This window comes from Podarcis muralis, chromosome 4, assembly GCF_964188315.1.
Source record: "Podarcis muralis chromosome 4, rPodMur119.hap1.1, whole genome shotgun sequence".
Classification (NCBI taxonomy): Eukaryota; Metazoa; Chordata; class Lepidosauria; order Squamata; family Lacertidae; genus Podarcis; species Podarcis muralis.
The window spans coordinates 97,882,821-97,899,272 of record NC_135658.1 but is presented as its reverse complement, the minus strand read 5'-3'; the positions used below and the strand labels follow the sequence as shown (position 1 = coordinate 97,899,272).

Sequence of the window (16,452 nt, the reverse complement as noted above, 5' to 3'; positions counted from 1 at the left end):
CATCAGTGAAGAAGGCTCTCCTGTATTGGGGGTAAGTTTGGTTGCAAGGCAGGCAAGGGTTTATTCTATCATCTGCCCTGGAAGATTTGCCTGGGACCCCCCTTAATGTTTGTTTTTTTTTGCCACCTGTTAAAAATATTGTTTTGATAGGTGCTTTAATTCGATTTGACTGGTCATCATATCTGCTGCTCAGCTCACTTTTAACATGTAATCATTATTATTTTACCTTTAATATTTTGTTGGAATCCGCCCAGAGTGGCTGGGGAAGCCCAGCCAGATGGGCGGGGTATAAATAATAAATATATTATTATTATTATTATTATTATTATTATTATTAGGCCACCATGATAATCCACAGAGAGAAGGAATATATGTTTAACTGAAATAAATAAAAGCAAAACAAGGAGAGGAGAGAGAGGAAGTACTGGAATGTTTTTTGAATTGAAATTCCCATGGTCGATGAGCAATTTTTGTAAAATTAAACTGCCTACTCATTAAAGGCTTTTGAATGACACTTCGTTGATGCAAATTGGTTGAGTGGTTTCAGAGCCTTTCAGTGGAAAGCTATTGACCACAGGGAGAAAACACTTGCTATTTATGGTTATGTGATACTTCCAAGTTCATCTAATTCTTCAAACTAGATTATGTTGTTCCCAACGTAGGTTTCAACGGCTTGTAGAGAAGCACAGAAATATTACACCTCAGGTTTCACCGAAGCAAGCTCTGAATTATTTATTTTAAAGCCTGGAGATTAACATATATCTTGAAGGTTCTGTTTTTAGTCCACAGTTTCACTTGCTAGCGAAATGCCAGCTGCAGCCAACCAGGAGGGACAAATATATTTCCTATTCTAAGTCTCTTTCTCTCATTGCTGCTTTGGGGTTTTCTTGTCCTGCGTTAGCTTCAGCAGTGTGTTTATATGAGATATTATTAATTCTCAAACCTCAGACACACATTGTAGCTCTCCGAAATAGTGCCATATTAAATCAGGCAATCCCGTGTGCGAGATATATGTAGAATTCCACGTGAAATATTATCTCTAGAATGTTGCCATTTGCAATTTAGCAGTCTTGTACAACCCAAAATGACCGTGCATCCAAGGACTGTGGTATTTTGATGATCTCAGAAGGGAGCTAGGCGCGACATCCATCAAAGGAATATAATGCAGCACTGAAACGCAGCGTCAGGTCCCCCCTCCTTTTCCTGTTATATAAAAGTGTGGCGTTACGTCATCACGTTGTGGGTTTTCCCACGCCTGCTCTGCATTATTGGCTGGGGAGTACATGGGAAACAGCACAGGAACAGCCAACAAGATGTCTTCCATGCACAATAATGCCCATCAGCCCCTGCCAGGATCATCTATGTTCTGGGATGATGGGGACTGTGGCCCAACAACACACAGAGAGTAACAAAGGAAACGGGTGGCGCTGTGGTCTAAACCAATGAGCCTCTTGGGCTTGCTGATCAGCAGGGCGGTGGTTCGAATCCCCGCACTGGGGTGAGCTCCCGTTGCTCTGTCCCAGCTCCTGCCAACCTAGCAGTTTGAAAGCATGCAAGTGCAAGTAGATACACAGATACCACTGTAGTGGGAAGGTAAGCAGCGTATCCGTGGGCTCTGGTTTCCGTCACAGTGTTCCGCTGTGCCAGAAACAAGCTGGCCACATGACCTGGAAAGCTGTCTGCAGACAAACGCTGGCTCCCTCGGCCTGAAAGCGAGATGAGCGCCGCACCACCTAGTCCAGGGGTCAGCAACCTTTTTCAGCCGTGGGCCGGTCCACCATCTCTCAGACCATGTGGTGGGCCAGGCTATATTGGGGGGACGACGAATTCCTGTGCCCCCCCAAATAACCCAGAGGTGCATTTTAAATAAAAGGACACGTTCTACTCATGTAAAAACGCACTGATTCCCAGACCATCCGCAGGCTGGATTGAGAAGGTGATTGGGCCGCAGCCTGCCCCTGGGCTTTAGGTTGCCTACCCCGCCCTAGTCGCCTTTGACTGGACTTAACCGCCCAGGGGTCCTTTACCTTTTTTTATATACCTAGAGTGTACCATGTTGACTACACTGCCATACCACGAAGCAGCACATTTTCCTTGCTGCAAATTACACAGCGACATGTGGGAACTTGACTAGGGTTTCTTGTCCTCAGGGGTAACCTTGTGGTCTGTGCTATTTTGTTCTGGTCCCACTGCAATTCTCCCACTAGTCTCAGTAAATTTCAGTAGCCCCAACAAAGGCAACGGAGGTACAGTGGTACCAATTCGTTCTGGAGGTCCGTTCTTAACCTGAAACTGTTCTTAACCTGAAGCACCACTTTAGCTAATGGGGCCTCCTGCTGCTGCCACGCCGCCGCTACGCGATTTCTGTTCTCATCCTGAAGCAAAGTTCTTAACCCGAGGTACTATTTCTCGGTTAGTGGAGTCTGTAACCTGAAGCGTATGTAACCTGAAGCGTATGTAACCCGAGGTACCACTGTACTCCAAGGCTAGTTGTCAGAGAACTGCATCCCAATGGAACAATCCATTCCCCTGTCAAATGGGTATATCAACATCAAAACTGGCTTTGCTCCCCTGAAGCTGCTATTAGCCCAAGGCGAAGGAGGCAACTTCTATTGCCCATTTTTGGCAGAGATGGGGAGGACTAGCCTCCCCTTCTATGCACCAAGTCCCTATTCTGATGGTGTCTCCTGTTCCTACTAAAGTGACAATAATACAACTTCAAGTGGCACAGTTTAGTTTGGTCTAGAAAATCCATTTCATTAAATGACTTATGGATTACCATAGAAAATATTTGCTTCACCTGCCTTCCAGGTCACTATTCCACCAGAACTGTGATGCTGCATTTAACATCAAGGCATTGTGTATGTAATGATTATCACCCAATCACTTCAGGGTTGAGAGATACTTATTTTGAATGTCACTGAGCAGAGGGGGGTTTTTATCTGTAATTTTCACACTACTGATTATCTGCATTTTAGAACACCAATGAGCATAGTAAAATAAAGAAGCTACGGACACGTATTAGAAGGATTCTAAGGCTGCACCCCCCCAAAAAAAACAACAACATTAAAAGCACATAGCTTCCCCCAAAGAATAAAGGGAACTCGCAGAGCTACAATTCCCAACACCCTAGGCCAGCCTTTCTCAACCTGTGGGTCCCCAGAGGTTGTTGAACTACAACTCCCATCACCCCTAGCTAGCAAGGCCAGAGCTCAGGGATGATGGGAGTTGTAGTCCAACAACTTCTGGGGACCCACAGGTTGAGAAGTGCTGCCCTAGGCAAACTACAATCCCCAGGATTCTTAGGGAGAAGTCACATCGCAACCGGGGGTTGCTTGCTTGTTTTGTTTCTCTCCCAACAACCACAATTACTAGTTTGAATGTGATGCTTGTTTCCTTTCTGCGCAATCAGGGAGGTATGGGGAGCAGCAAAGTGGGTGCAGTTTCTTCACGTACAGTAACCCATGCTACCAATATTTTTCAGCGCACATTCGGCCGTGAGTCTTTTAAGTGCTAAAACTTTAGGGAGGGCATCGTTTCTTCCCCTCCTTACCAAAATTCAGCCTGGATTCCTGAGATCTCTCTGGGACCAAACTTATTTCTAAATTGCACCCGGGAGATGCCAATTTCTGGTCCAGAAGGTAGTGTGTGATGTCCAGCACAGCTTGGATAAATACTCAGGCTGCCTTAAAGCTCCTTCCAAGGTGCCTGGAGGCTCAGCTCGGATGAGATTGCTAATACCGCATGACATTTGGCACGCCCAGTGACTTCACAAAGTCCTAATGAGGGTTCTACGTGTGAACGCAAGGGCCTGGTTCTGCTGCAGGATTGCTGCAGGTGTGCCTAATTCATGCTCCCCACTAACAAAGCATGAAAACGCCATTTATCCACAAATTCCTTCTCGCTGCAAACTGCTGGGCCCCAAGACATGTGTAATAATGGCATTCTGTGGTAGTAAGAAGGCGCAGAGCATCACAAATGGAATGCCGGCGTCTCTAAATAACAGCTTAACAACTTCTCCTTCAAGCATGAAATAAAGACGACAAAATCTGGGAGAGGGAGAGAGGTCTGAAAGATAACTTATGTGAGCAATCATCTCCACAAAGGCGGTAACAAAAACGCCAATAGTGCTTAAAAGGAATATCAGTCTTTCAGTCCTTCCCGGCAGGAATGAGAAAAGCAACACAGTTTACAAAAGGCACCTTAAAAGAAAATATATATATATATAACAATGCTTAAAAGCCTAACAAAGAAGAACTCAAGAGAAAATTGAAAAGTTTAACATACAAACAAGATTATTTACCACTTTTATCTGCCACAGGAGGCATATTCTCATTTTTACTTGACAAAGCACAATGCAGAGTTTGCAACAACAAGCTTTGCTGCAGGGTTGTGGAACAGCTTTACAAGAGGTGTACAAAAAGGGATGAGAGCTATCCCAGCATTTCATTATACATTTTTATTCACACAAGGCTTCGGTGCAGCTATCTCCACTCACAACCCTGGGATACGTGGCACAGTGCATTGAGTTACTAAGGCAGAAAGTGCAGGTGGAGAGATGATAATTAGAGGGCAAACTTATTCACTTTTTGCCACTATGGTAACATCTAGGTGCATTACACAGCAGCTACAAAGCATGTGGCCAGCACATTTTCAATAAAGCCACACAGCAGCTTATTTAGCCCCGAGAAAACTCAGCTCTCTACCTCTGGAAGCTTTGGATGTTGTGAACAAGCGCCACCAACTAACTGGTGCTGCTTCTTCCATAAACTACTGGTGGCACTTGCCTCTAACAACCTGAAAGGGAACTTGCCACATCTGATAAAGCAGGCATCCCTATTGTTGGGGCTTCTGGTGCAAGAACAGGATGCTGCAGTAGATGGACCTTGAGTCTGATTCCGCAGGGCTCTTATGTTCTTAGGATGCACAAGTTGCATGGCCGAACATAAAAGGATCTCTCTTCAGCTACCTCCATTCAACAGTTAGAGGTTCTCTGGCAAGAATCAGATTCAAGTTTTAATTTCATCTCTATCTACCTGCCGCCCCCCGTTTCTATAGATTCTGGCTACCTACTGAGAAACCCCAGCTTAGCTACTCCATGTGAGTAAATGGAATTGTTCTGAAGCAACATAGCAGCACAACTATTTTCTAGATCCTGCCTAGATCTCTCTGGCGGAGAGGCAGTCTTAACACATAAAATCACCGAACTAAGTCATGCTTGCACTGATGGAAAGACTCTGAGCCTCCCTCACAGAGGCTTTATGCTGCCATCATAATAATCATTAGTACTACGATTACCTTTCCTTCCACTGCACGGATAGTCGTTGCTTCGTTCTCTCGCTAAACCTAGTTAGAGCTCAGAGGGCCAGGGGCTGTAACTGATAGGAACTCATTCCAAATTCAAAGAGGAGCTGGCGTGTCTCACATACTCAACCAGTCCTTGGGCTAAAATTGCTTCATAACCATGGGGGTGGGACAAGAACCGAACAACAAGATACAGAATTGGGGGACTGGTTCTGCACATGCAACAGAGTGAAGCATTAAAGCGGCAAGGAACAGGTGAATGCAGGGATTCACGTCTGAGTGGTGGACCAGAACTTTTTCTCCTGATGGCCGGGACCTTTTTAAAATGTTCAGGATGGGGGCAATTGGGCTCGCCTTCAACCCATGGGATTAGAGCTACTGGGAAGGGTCTGTCATGGCCTAGACCCTTCAGGGGATTTTTCTAGTCCTCTTAGTCAATAGAACACGAGGATTTTAATCTTGGTGTTGAGGGTTCAAGCCTCACATTGGGCAAAAAAATTCCTGCATTGCAGGGTATTGGACTTGATGACCCTCACGGTCCTTTCCAACTCTACAATTCTATGAAAAACAAAACAAACAGGCATGCACTGAGCTTCTTTGATTATACAGATATAAGGAAACACGTCCAGGCACTGTGTTCTACCAAATCACTTGGCAAGACATGGGCCTGCTCCCACTTGCCAATGCGTCCTGCAAAGGTGCTTGGGGGACAGGGCCCCTGCATTGCTCCACACGAACTGAGGGTATACCTTTGGGAACACTTAATGCTACCAGCCGGCTGCCCATTGTAAAGTAGGGGTGGGGGATCTGCATCAGCTTCAGGGTTGCATCTCCTTGTGGAATGCTTTCCAGCAGCAGGTGGGACCAGAAGCAAAAGTGGGAAGATCGATAGACTGGATCTTCCATTTTGCAGGAGGACCCATTCCAGCCGGAAAAAGATTTCCACACATGTACACCCACCCACCCACCCACCCACACCTTCTTGTCTATCCTCCAAGAGGCATTATTAACAGTCCAATGATATGCAGAGCCCAAGCAAGGGTGTTTATCCTAGGAGTTTATCTCAGTGAAGACCTTACTTGGAAAATCAATACAACCCAGGTGGTTAAGAAAGCCCAACAGAGACTCCATCTCCTCAGAGTATTGCAAAAGAATGATGTCAATCAACATTTGATTATCTCCTTCTACCGGTCAACAATAGAAAGTGTCCTTTCCTACTGCATCACGGTGTGGTACGGTGGTTTGACATCAACTGATAGGAAGTGCCTACAGAGGGTGGTGAATACAGCACAAGATATTATGGGCTGTCCTGTGAATCCGCTGGATGAAATAGCGGAAGAACGTTGCCTCAGGAGAGTGAGGAAAATTCTCAGGGATGATTCACACCCTGGCCGGCACTTTCTTGATCTCCTGCCCTCAGGCAGAAGATACAGAAGCATGACAGGGTAAAGAACAGCTTCTATCTGTGGGCTGTTAGGCTGCTGAATGAAAAGATAACAACAGGGCAACTGACTTTCGGGTTTGGTGTGTGTGTGTCAGTAAACGAAGGGAATTAAGATGAAGAGAGCTGAGTGGGGGGTGCTCATGTAATCTCACTGTATACAAGTTGCACAAGTAACAATGAAGTATTTCAATATCAATACCTGGGGAAGGTTCCCCGCTGCCTTTTAAAGGGATGATCAGTAGCTGCAAGCAAGTGGTGAAATCTTGTCCACCATCCCTGATCTTCTCCACAAGGAACCACAGCAAAGCTTCCAAAGGAGCTCAAGGTTTTCCTCACACCCAGTTTGAAAGCCAATGGTTTGGCAGAGGGATTGCCATTGCTGTGTGCTATGGATGTTTTCAACTTCCATCATACCTGACAATTAGTTTTGCTCGCTGAGGCTCATGGGAGTTGGACTCCAAAACAACTGGAAGGCACTGCACTGGCTACCCATGGTTTAGGGTGTTGTGATGCAGCTTCCTGACTAACAGAGGAGTCTTGGCCAAGTGGACTGGAGGTGCTGAGGAAATAGATGTTACCTGAGTCGACCAGGAGAAGGGAATTTGCAAAAAAAAAAAGTCGCCTGTCTGCGGCTGACACTGTTTAGGTAGGAGCCTTGCAACAAACTCTCCTCTGAAAATAGGGAGAGGAGCGAAGGGAAATCCTGTAAAGGTTTACCAACAACGTGACTAGGCAAAAAGGAAAATGAAATTGTGATGAAAGAGACTCGCACTTACGCCTTGTTCCGATTCCAGCAGCTCTGTTTTGACTCTGACTGCAGGCATCCCATCAAGCATTAACATTCTGCTTCCAATGTGTTAATGTCCTTTAAAGAGAACAAGGAAAACAAAGGTGAGCTTTGAGAAGGGAGAAGCCATGAAATCACCAGGGCACTTAACCAATTCAAGACTTCTCAGAAGTTAAAACAGAAAAGAAAGAAAGTCAAGCAATTCATCAACTGTGTAAGTTTAAATAAATTAGAACATATTACCAAAATATCAACACTGCTTACTTTTTGAGGTCACTTTCCTTACAAGTTACATAACCAGAGCTGTGACTATGTCATAATTCCACAGGAAAGAACAGTGTGTGCTGTTGGGCACATCGTTCAGCTTCCTGAGCATCTCAGGTTTTCTTTCTTTAAATAGCAAGTTTCTAGCCATCATGGCTGCAAAGATGTGCTCCAAAAGGACTGGTTTAATGCCTGCTTTAATGTCTGAGAAATGAGAAAAGTGGCTGAAATTGATTTCCTGTGATAGGGGATGGAAGTTCAGTGCCCTTCACAGCTGCACCAACAGAGCTCTGCAAACTAAATTATGCAGATAAGAGACTGTGTGGAAATTTATTAATTTGCAAAAATTTTTTTAAAAAAAACAGGGTGCAAGGTTCAGCTTTCTTGTTTCAGAATTCTGAATATCTGGGAGCAGAATTTGATGCTTTGGGTCTTCTTCACACACATAAAAATTCCAATCAAATAAAAGCCATTACTTGCTTTTAGGATGAAAAGTCATCCCTAAGGAACACAAAGAAAATGTGGGTTTAGCTAATTTCCTATCAGAGTGGTGTGTGAAGTTGGGTGGGTGGGGTGAACTAATAAGTGATTAGGAGTGTTCAACTAAGGTGCCCCAAAGCATGGAAAGAAATCATTCCAGAATTAATCCTCTTCCTAGAAAAAGTTTGTGTTTACTTATTGGGTCCAGATTTCACATCCTAGGGTATCATCCAGCATCTGTGGCTTGGCCATTAGCCTAGGGTGGAGTCAAAAGGGGGGGGCAGCGAGGCTCTCATTTCAACCACACTCAAAGCCTTTCATTTAAAATTGTTCCCTCTTTTGTGAGTTGCGAAAAGCCAGCCCTGATATTTGCTGCAAGACTGGGCCCGATTCTACAATAAAATATCCCTGGAGCCAGACCTGCCTAGCGTAGGATCTGTCAAGCCAAAAGCAGCCCGTCAGCTATACATTATAGGCTACCAGGGGCTTGGCTCCCCCCTCCTCAGTTCTTCTTCTTTGCATTTACAGGCAAGAAGCAAAACTGGGAGGTTTTATTGAGCCTCCACAGGCTGGTACACATGGCTGATGTGCCCCTGGTGGGTCACCAGCTGTGCAGGCTTGCCAATGGCTGCTTATAGCCTGTAAGAAAATGAAGGATGAGCCAAACCTGCTATTCTGCATCCCAAAGGTGGTTTTGCCCAAATGGATTAAGGGGCCCCCTCCCACTGAAAGTAAGGCCAGGAGGGGGCAGAGAGATGGGAGACAAAAGAACCATTCTCAAAGCCAGCCGGCAGGTTTAATGAAGTGTTGGAATCTGATTAGAGGCTAATGTCCCTTTTAGTGCTTTGCACCAATTTACAGCTGATATACTTTAACCATCCCCCCCCCCCTCTGCCCCGACTGCTACGAACACATTAGTGCCTTTTCTTTTTCTTAATGCAAGCTAACCAGAACCTTTGACAGTTTTTCCAGTAATAAATCAACGGAGCCCAACTAGTTCATGTGCCATTTAACACATTTACATTTTGCTCTTGTTTCCAAGGCTTTCGCCACCTTTTTTCCTTGTCCCAAAGCGTATTTGCCTCTCTGCTGCAGCGGGGAGGAAGGCCTGGCTTTGGCTCAATACGCCAGGTTTGGGTTGACATCCCTTCAAGGATTTCCTTTGCTAGGTACCAGTTTGGGCAGGCAGGTAGTTGAAGGAATGCTACACATGGGCATAGCCAGGGAGGCAGCTGCCCCCGCATTAAGTACAGTGGTACCTCAGATTACAGATGCTTCAGGTTACAGACACTTCAGGTTACAGGCTCCGCTAACCCAGAAATAGTACCTCGGGTTAAGAACTTTGCTTCAGGATGAGAACAGAAATCATGCAGCACGGCGGCAGTGGGAGGCCCCATTAGCTAAAGTGGTACCTCAGGTTAAGAACAGTTACAGGTTAAGAACGGACCTCCAGAACAAATTAAGTTCTTAACCAGAGGTACCACTGTAAATAAAAAAACTAAACTAAAAGTAGAAATAATCAGAATATTCGAAATCGTTGTGGCGCATTCTAGCAACGCAACTGGTAACCTGACTGAGAGGTGGGCGTGTCTTCCGCAAACTGACCAATCACGTGGAAGTTCTGAAAAGGATTTCAGTAAATCCAAGAAAACTTGCTTTAGTTCAGATATTTTTAAAAATAAGATAAAAAAGGTGTGTTATTTGTAATATTGCAAAATGTTAACCACATGAAAGGTACTCCCTGGTGGTATTTTTTTATTTAACTGCATAATTTTCAAATGACTGAAGATTTTGACAGATTTTTCTGAGCACTTGGGGTCAAAAGAAAGTAATTCAAAACAACTGCTGTTGAGACATTTCATTCCGAATCTGCTAGACAGAGCCAGACAGAGGATGGTGCCAAGTGGGTGTCCTGCCCCTCCCCAACATAAATCCTGGCTACGCCCATGCTAAAATAACTTTTTAAATATTTGGTTTTAAAACAGGGGGGGAAACCCAGTGTCTGTTTCTATCTCACCAGGAAGGTAAATGACTGACACTGTCATTAAAGCAGGTTCGCATAACTTGGGACCCATCAAATCAAATGCAACTCGCTAGTCCTGTATGGCAGGCAATTTGGACTTCAGTAAACCTGGTGCATTCTGGTAACAAGTTGCATAGGCTTGGGTTCAAGTTTGGTTAAATCCTGCACATTCTGGCTGCATTCCTTTCCCCCCAGTCATTATCCAGCAGCTACAAGGACAGGAAACCAGGCAATAACTATAGAATGCCCTAAATAATGACCCACTGGCTACATGGCGCATGCCAACTTTTGGTTACACAACCAAGAAGGTGGAGATGTTTCTAGAAATATGGTACAGACTCTAGCATCCCTCCTTTACCACAGGGTCTGCCTTCGCAGATTCCTAAAGCTGGAACGAGGTGGGCAAATGCAGTTATCCAGAACATTTTGGGTTCTCAGTTCTACGAAGTGAAAACAAAAACTTTTGCTAATGCTGTACTCTGGTTCCCTACTTGTCCAGCTACTGACTCAGGCTGATTTTCAGCTGCTTGGAAGTGAATTAAGCCTCATCTTCGCTAGAAACTATATTGGTGTGTTACAAATGTGTGTGAGAAATGGGGTGGATAGGAAGCAGATAGCCACAAAATGGGGGGCAGGAAAGAGACTGGGATAGGGGTGTGGGTTTTTTGTGGGGGACTCTATTGTGTTGGTGAATAGCCAAGGATAGGAGAAGAGCTGGAGAGGAAGCACTTGTAGCAATGAGTTTGAATGGAACAACCCATATATGGCCACCACTTTGGGATCCTTTCCATAGTCACAATCTACCGTGAATGAAAGAGAAAGAACTAGGACAGGGGTCCCTAAGCTAAGGTCCGTGGGCCGGATAATGCCCAAGGGACTCATTTATCTGGCCCGCGGTGACCCCCGCCACCTGCTCTTACTGGCGCTGCGCAGCTGCCCACTTCCAGGTCAGAGGAACACCGGAAATAGCTTGTGCTCATGTGCAAGCGTTATTTGTGCATGTGCAAGTGCACATCTGGGTCGGAAACCCATGCACATGCACACAAGCTATTTCCAGTGCTCCTCCGACCCGGAAGTGCGCCAGAAATAGAGTGTGTGAACATGTGTGCGCATGTGCTCCCCTACCCTCCGACCCGCTGCATGATCGGTGCTGGAGACACCAGCCCCAGGTTTGCTGACCCCTGAACTAGGACCTGGTGTAAAGATATGAACTGGAACACTGGCTGCATTCAGACAATTAAGCCCCATTTCCTTCCATTCTGCAGTGTGGCTTTGGGGAGGAAGATGGAAGCGCTTCTGCTGCCGTTTCTGATCAACGGCAGCTATTCATCTTATCTAAACCTGAAAAACTGTGGCTAATCTAAACATTGGGGTGTTTTGTAAGCCAACTTCAAACTTTGGATTATGAAGCCCTCTTGTTTCAAGAAAATATAGTTAAGATTAACCATAGTTTAGCGTTCAGACATAGCACTCAAGTGCAGTTAAGCAAAGGTTTCCTCTCTCCTAGAACCTGTGCTGGAGGTAGGAGAGTGGAGAAAGGGCCTGAGGCTTCTTGTAGCTTTTTCCCATCGTGACAAGCCATGGTTCATCATAGTATCATACTTCATTGTCTGCCCCACCCAGAAAGCTGAATTAGAAAATGAAATGCAAAGCAGGGAAAATGTGGAGTAATACAAACAGGAGGTAATGTGCACATTCCTAGAAGTTAGCGTCCAGTGGATAAATCAACCATCAACATGACAGATCCAATAGAATATGGATTCAAATGTGATCCTAGGAAAACAGGCTATAAAGACTGATCGAATACTAAAATTTATATACAGTGGTACCTCGGGTTACAGACGCTTCAGGTTACAGACTCCGCTAACCCAGAAATAGTACCTCCGATTAAGAACTTTGCTTCGGGATGAGAACAGAAATTGCGCGGCAGCCGCGTGGCGGCAGCGGGAAGCCCCATCAGCTAAAGTGGTACCTCAGGTTAAGAACAGTTTCAGAACAGACCTCCAGAATGAATTAAGTTCTTAACCCAAGGTACCACTGTATTAAGGTAAAGGTAAAGGTACCCCTGCCCGTACGGGCCAGTCTTGACAGACTCTGGGGTTGTGCGCCCATCTCACTCAAGAGGCCGGGGGCCAGCGCTGTCCGGAGACACTTCCGGGTCACGTGGCCAGCGTGACAAGCTCACTGTGGGTGACGTGCCCTGCTCCAAATAGCCTGATGGGTCAAAGGGAGAAGCTTGCCAGGCCAAGTTTGGCACACAAGCTGAAGGTCTCCCACCCTGACCTAGTGGAATATTGTCTGAGTTTCATAGGTCTCAGAAACAGAGGCAGGGGAGGAAGGGACAGCGACAGAGAGAGCTACAGTGGTACCTCGGTTTAAGAACAGTCCAGTTTAAGAACGATTCAGTTTACAAACTCCGCAAAACCGGAAATAGTGTCCCAGTTTGAGAACTTTACCTCAGTCTGAGAACGGAATACGAACGGTGGAAGGGCACCGGAGGCGGGAGGCCTCATTAGGGAAAGTGTGCTTCAGTTTAAGAATGGTTTTGGTTTAAGAACGTACTTCCAGAATGCTTTAAGTTCATAAACCAAGGTACCACTGTATTTCCCAACTGGAGTGGAGATGCTGGCGATTGAACGTGGGACACACACATACCTTGATGTACTCTATCATAGAACTACAATCCCTTTTCCTATTTAGTGGTTGATAATCTCCTTTACTTTCCCCCAACCTTGCTATAATGACTGCATAGGTATTTTTAGTTTCTCTTTCATATGTCCTGTGTGAGAGGGTGTTGAATACACATGTGGTATCCCTGCAGACTGGAAATATTTCCTGCTCCCGTTGCCCATGTGTGCATTGACCGGTGATGTCCTTCTCGTAGGGAGACTTTACAGCACTGCGAGGAATAGAACTCAAGGCTTTTAAGACCCTTAAACCATTTCTCCTGATTCCCATTACTTTGCTCCAAGTAATCATGGGGCACGCTAGATTCCCATAAAGCACCAGGAGAGACACAGTTCAAATATTGCATGAACACTTCAATAAATCCAGCACCATTTAGAATTATATCAAAGAACAGCCATTCTACCCGCTGTTCCATGGCAGGAATAATAAATCACTAGCTATTAAGAAAAGATTTTGCAACTTTGACTTCCATCATTTATCTTTCCAGCTGTTCATTTAAAAACGTGGAATAAATTCAGTACAGTGAGTGGATCCCTATTTTACAACAACACATGCCTTACTTTCAATGCAAGCCAATTGCTTGGGGTCAGAGCACCTCTAAGTCTCCTGATCCTGTACAATGCGATTAGTGTTGGGCCACAGGGTTTGTGTAGGCGCTTCTGCTAGACTATGCCTTCTCCAGCATGAATCCCCTAGACCAGTGTTCCCCAACCTTGGGCCTCCAGCTGTTTTTGGACTACAATTCCCATCATCCTTGACCATTGGTCTTGCTAGCGAGGGATGATGGGAGTTGTAGTCCAAAAACAGCTGGAGGCCCAAGGTTGGGGAACACTGCCCTAGACCACCAGCTGCCACCAGCCTTTACCAAGTTGCACTGGCACCATTCTTAACCAGGGGTCAGATCCTGGGGATGCTTTGGTGCAATCTGAAACTGCCAGGGGCAGAGAAAGAACCACATTAAAGGCATGTGTCCATAAATCACCTCCATGTGCCCAAGCGACTTCTGAGTGTTCCTAACCTTAATAATGAGGGACTGACTCTACCTTCTGTGGTATTATTTTGCTGGATCAGACTCATCTATTCCAGCATTTTGTCTCCAGCCAGCCAGATGCCTCTGGGTACCCAAAAGCAAAACACAAAGAACGATACTTGTTTACCCCTGACAGCTGGTCTTCAGCGGTTGTGCTGCCATTTAACAATTACGACCAATAGGCATTGATAAGCCTGTCCTCCAGAACTCCATCTAATCCATTTTTAAAACCCATCTGAGCTGCCAGCCATCACTTCATCCTTCCCTTAATGAATTCCAAAAAATAATTATGCATTATGTGAAGAAGTACTTGCTATGACTAGAACATAAGAACCATAACTCAATTTCTAAGGCTGTAGCCCTTCCAAGTGATGGCAGTGATCCGCAAGTCACTTTTCATCCCTCCGAAAGTTTTGTACGCATTAAGGAATTAAACCAAAGTGACGATCTCTTTCACAAAAAAGGCAGCTCATGACATCTCATGGTCTGATTCCCAACACTGTATGAGCATTGCTCTGATATCTCTGCTATTTGTAGCAATCATGTTAATAAAACAGCAGACTGGTCATGCATACTGAACTGGAATAAACTCTTGCTGTTGTGCAGGCTGGAACATCTATATCTCATCCATTATGCAAATCTCCAAAGAGCAGCTAAGCAGCAGTTAAATTAATGCAGTCAATAAGATTAGCCACCCATCTAAGTTAATTTTCACTTCAGCAAAACAAAAGCAGTCGTTCTGTTTTCTCATTTGAAAGAAATGTTGCTTGTTGCACTTACTTTGATGCGCTCCGCTTCTGCTGTGCTAGATGACCAGGGGGCAGGGGGAATGTTTATACCAGCCCAATCCAGCAACTCTTGCATTGCATGACCAAAAAAAATGACACCCAAAGCTCAAACACTGGCTGGGATCCTAAGATAATTTCAGCCAGGCTGCAATCCTGCACACACTTATTTGAGAACAAGTCCTACTTAACTCAGTGCACTTTAAAGGTAAAGGTAAAGGTACCCCTGCCCGTACGGGCCAGTCTTGACAGACTCTGGGGTTGTGCGCCCATCTCACTCAAGAGGCCGGGGGCCAGCGCTGTCCGGAGACACTTCCGGGTCATGTGGCCAGTGTGACAAGCTGCATCTGGCGAGCCAGCGCAGCACACGGAAACGCCGTTTACCTTCCCGCCAGTAAGCGGTCCCTATTTATCTACTTGCACCCGGGAGTGCTTTCGAACTGCTAGGTTGGCAGGCGCTGGGACCGAGCAACGGGAGTGCACCCCGCCGCGGGGATTCGAACCGCCGACCTTTTGATCGGCAAGCCCTAGGCGCTGAGGCTTTTACCTACAGCGCCACCCGCGTCCCCTAACCTTACGTCTGAGTAAACATGTACAGGATTGAACTGAAAGACGTTACTGGCCAGATGTATTCCAGGACACACAGTAAAAACACACACAGAGAAACTAAACAGCACTTGGCCAATACAGTAGTACCTTGGTTCCCAAAGTTAATCTGTTCCGGAAGCCTGTTCCAAAACCAAAGCGTTCCAAACCCAAGGTATGCTTTCCCATACAAAGTAATGCAAAATGAATTAATCCGTTCCAGAATTTTAAAAACCCCTAAATCAGCAATTTAACATGAATTTTACTATCTAACGAGACCGTTGATCCATAAAATGAAAGCAATAATCAATGTACTGTACTATAAAATAAATAAGACAGTATTGTAGACAATAGAAATTATATATAAAAAAAATCTTATGTGCACTGATGATAGTCATTGTTTGGTTGGAGGGCTTTTATTCATTTCTGCAGTCACACAATCAAGCAATCAGTAGCTGAACTGGGTTCCACACAGTCACAAAAACGAAGTCACAAGCCACAGTCACAAGTCAGTCCCATAAAACAAAGAACAAGTCACAGTGAAAAAAACACAATGAAAAAGCCACACAAACAAAAATGCAAAAAAATAGCAAAAACAAAAGCTCCAAATATCACCTCTGTGTTGCGTGGGTACTTGGGACTCAACAACCGGCACACTCAACAGGAAGCCTCTGATTAGAAGCGGGGGACTCAATTTACAAACGAAACACACTCAACAGGAAGCGGAACATGTTCCGCTTCCAAGTCAAAGTTCACAAACCGGAACACCTACTTCCGGGTTTGCAGCCTTCTATTTCCAAGTTGTTTATAAACTAGGCTGTTCTAAAACCAAGGTACCACTGTAATGAAATTACACTGGACCATTTAACGTTAAAAGTTAAAACAACATTATAAAGGCAAACTCATTTCAACACAGGTTTGTTAGATATAAATATCTATTTCAAAAAGCAATAAACTCATGCCAGTTGTGGTACAGTATATCCAACTTTTGATATTATTGCTTATAGTCCCATGGACTGCAAGAAGATCAAACCATTCTGAAGGAAATCAGCCCTGAGTGTT

At 45.1% G+C, this 16,452-nt stretch overlaps 1 protein-coding gene across 5 annotated transcripts in view; it reads right to left on the bottom strand.

Moving 5' to 3' along the window:
• KLF12 (KLF transcription factor 12) overlaps positions 1-16,452 on the bottom strand; it is a 233,232-nt gene that overhangs the window by 134,439 nt on the left and 82,341 nt on the right. For all 5 annotated transcript variants that reach the window (XM_077927774.1, XM_028728369.2, XM_028728371.2 and 2 more), the window contains one exon: positions 7,525-7,613. In XM_077927774.1, the coding sequence (XP_077783900.1) occupies positions 7,525-7,590 (66 nt within the window). In that variant the 5' untranslated portion in view covers positions 7,591-7,613. The remainder of the gene's footprint in view (positions 1-7,524; positions 7,614-16,452) is intronic.